The sequence below is a fragment of the Pteropus vampyrus genome, unplaced genomic scaffold (assembly GCF_000151845.1).
Source record: "Pteropus vampyrus isolate Shadow unplaced genomic scaffold, Pvam_2.0 Scaffold209, whole genome shotgun sequence".
In the NCBI taxonomy this organism is placed as follows: Eukaryota; Metazoa; Chordata; class Mammalia; order Chiroptera; family Pteropodidae; genus Pteropus; species Pteropus vampyrus.
This window is the reverse complement of record NW_011888990.1, coordinates 1,646,573-1,649,557: the sequence shown is the minus strand read 5'-3', so window position 1 is coordinate 1,649,557 and position 2,985 is coordinate 1,646,573. Positions and strand designations below refer to the sequence as shown.

The window sequence follows — 2,985 nt, the reverse complement described above, 5'->3', positions numbered from 1 at the left end:
ACAGCGGAAACCACTCAGCTGGTCAAGGGCGGTCAAGGGCGGTCAAGGGCATGAACCTGAGTGGAGAGAACGAGGTGGGGCCAGGACGCCAGGGCCGGACCAGGCTGCTCCTCAGAGTCAGGGGTGGGTGGGAGACGCCCTCGGGGCTTGTCAGCAGCCGGAAGACACCAAGGGCCGAGGAAAACCCAGCAAGGCCGGGCACTGCCGGTGAGCTGGGCATCCCAGGCTCCGGTGAGCCTGATGGCCAGCTGTTACAGGCCCCCAAAGTCCGATGTCGAAGGCCGAGTCCCCGACACCATAGGGTGTGACTTTATTTGGAAATAGGGTCATTGCGGATGAACGCAGTTCAGATGAGATGAGGTCACCCTAGAGTTCTTAGGAAAAGGGAAACCTGGACAGACAGACACGCATCCAAAGAGGACCACACGAAGTGACACAGGGAGGGACCTGGGAGTGCCAAGGTGGCCGGCAAAACCCCAGGAGCGGGGAAAGAGGCCGGGTGGACCGGCCCTCAGAGGCTCTGGGGCGGCCCCGCCGGCTCCTCGGTCTCGGATCTGCCGCCTGCAGAGCTGCCGGATGGCACTGGCATCTGAGCCGTGCCGTTGGCAGCCCTAGTTAAGCCGGCGCCGACAAACCCACACACCCCGGACACGCCCGGCTGGAGCTGCACAGGGACAGCAGACACGGCCCGCTGCAGGCCGGGGCTCCCACGAGCTCTGCCGATCGCACCGGCCTCCAGCCTCGGCCGTCTCCACCCACAGGAAGGACCCGGCCCAGGCAGCCAGGGGCCTGCAGCTGACCCTTTCCTGAAGGAAGTCGCAAGCTTGTAGGAACACGCTTGGATCAGTGCCCGATGTTTGCACACACACACGCACACACACGTGCATGGGCGTGTGCACAGGTGTGCAGACACACGGACACGGGCGCACACGCGTGCACACACACGGACACGTGCACACACACACGCGTGCACACACACGGACACGTGCACACACACACGCGTGCGCACACACGGACACATGCACACACACACTCACCACGTTCATCAGGTTCTCGTGGTCCCCGCTGTGCTGTCTCGGCTTCTTCTCTCTGAAATGGAAAATAAAACGTCGCCGTGAGGTCAGACGCGCCACCTGAGACCAAGCACGTCCTCCCCTCTCCGGTGCTCATTTTCAGCAGCATCGACACCTCCCTTTTAAGAACCAGGTTCGTTTTGCCAGGGAAGCAAAAGCCAGACAGTTACTGGTCCCAGGGGGTGGGGTCGTGGGGGACGGTCACCAGTTTTCCCGGTCCTCCCAGAGTAGCAATTACAGGCTCTCAACAGGACGGAGGCAGAAGCCTGTGTAGAAGACAGTCATGTCTAGAATATTGGGAGGAACGGTGACTTATTATTATATTACTATTATTATTATCTAGAATATTGGGAGGAACGGTGCCTTTTATTATTATATTACTATTACTATCTAGAATATTGGGAGGAACGGTGACTTATTATTATATTACTATTATTATTATTGTCTAGAATATTGGGAGGAATGGTGCCTTTTATTATATTACTATTACTATTATTATCTAGCATATTGGGAGGAACGGTGCCTTTTATTATTATATCACTATTATTATTATCTAGACTATTGGGAGGAATGGTGCCTTATATTACTATTATTGTTTTATTATTATTATCATTATTTTTAAAGAAAATCCAGACATCGCTTGCTTAATTTGGAGTGTTTGCAGGCACACGCTGCAATGGGACTGAGAAATTAATGAAACAAAACACAAATGTTGGCACGTCGGGGAGGGTGCATGCTCTCGGGATGAGTCATGTGTACTTCCAGTTTATGGAAAAGTCCGCGGAGTAAAAATAGAATTTATTTTTATTCGGTGCGCTCTAAAGCAAGCCACCGGGAGGGGAGCGCGTCTCCTGCGGACTGCGGGGCAACAGCGCCCCCTGGTGGGCACGTCAGTAACTGCAGCGGCGGGTGCGCCCAGCCGGGGCAGAGTCTCCGCGGGCCTCCGCGGGCCTCCGCGGCATCTTCCCGCCAGACTCCGGCGGGGCCTGCAGGCCCGGGTCCACCTGCGCAGGAGTAGGAGGTACCTGGGTTCCGGGAGTCTGGCTTTCCCCCTCTGGGCAGAGACTTTAGGGTAGGATGCATATCCAGACTCTTTCTTTAGAAAAAGTAGTCTTTAATCTAATGTATTCTGTTGCCTGATCCAGACCCTTAAATGACACTTGTTGAGTCTCTTCTGAGGTTACTGGGAAGAGTTTGGAAGAGGGCTCGCTGGTCAGCACTGGCCCCAGCGGCCGCCCACCCACCAGCAGGCCGCCCGTATTGTAAGGTGTCTGAGCGCCTTGAAAATCAGTCCTGGTTGGAAAGCACTGTGCTTCCGTCAGCAAAGATCTTTCAGGGAGAGCAGACATTTTACGCGAGGGAGGCCTGCGGAAAGGAGGGAGGGGGCAGGAGAGACAGAGGGGTGTCACCCTAAAAAAGGACAGATAGTTATTTCATAATCAACACATCTGTCTTATAGGGAAGCTCACGTTTCTTAAGAAACTGTAGTTCTAGATGATAACTTTACTAAAATGATCCCGCGCCCCAAAGCCACGTAACAGCAGACATTCTCAGGAACTCCAAGTGGCGGCAGACACAGTCTCTCCAGTGCACACGGCACTTAGGTTTCCAGCGGTCCACAGATGGCAGGGACAGCAGACCCCTGGACGGGCACGTGCTCGGGAGAGAGCAGGGGTTTCTTCCATGAAGCTCGTCCAGCTGCCCCACCCCCAGCAGAATCGACTGCGAGTGTCACTCAGTGACGAGAACAGGCCTTGGGACCCCCGGCCCAGAGAAGCTGGCTGACCCGGCCCACAGGTGTCTGAGGACGCCTGCGAGGTGGGGTCCCCCATGAGACGGGCGTGCCCCTAGGGCCTGCTGGGGGCCGGCTCTCACCTGTCACAGCTGGAGCACAGGAAGATGAGGAGGGCGA

General features: G+C 55.8%; 1 protein-coding gene across 1 annotated transcript in view; it reads right to left on the bottom strand.

Moving 5' to 3' along the window:
* PAG1 (phosphoprotein membrane anchor with glycosphingolipid microdomains 1) overlaps positions 1–2,980 on the bottom strand; it is a gene marked incomplete at its 5' end in the record, with an annotated part of 19,786 nt that extends 16,806 nt beyond the window's left edge. The window contains 2 exons of the mRNA XM_011372551.2: positions 1,038–1,089; positions 2,949–2,980. Of these exons, the coding sequence (XP_011370853.1) occupies positions 1,038–1,089; positions 2,949–2,980 (84 nt within the window). The remainder of the gene's footprint in view (positions 1–1,037; positions 1,090–2,948) is intronic.
* Positions 2,981–2,985: the final 5 nt, after the last annotated feature.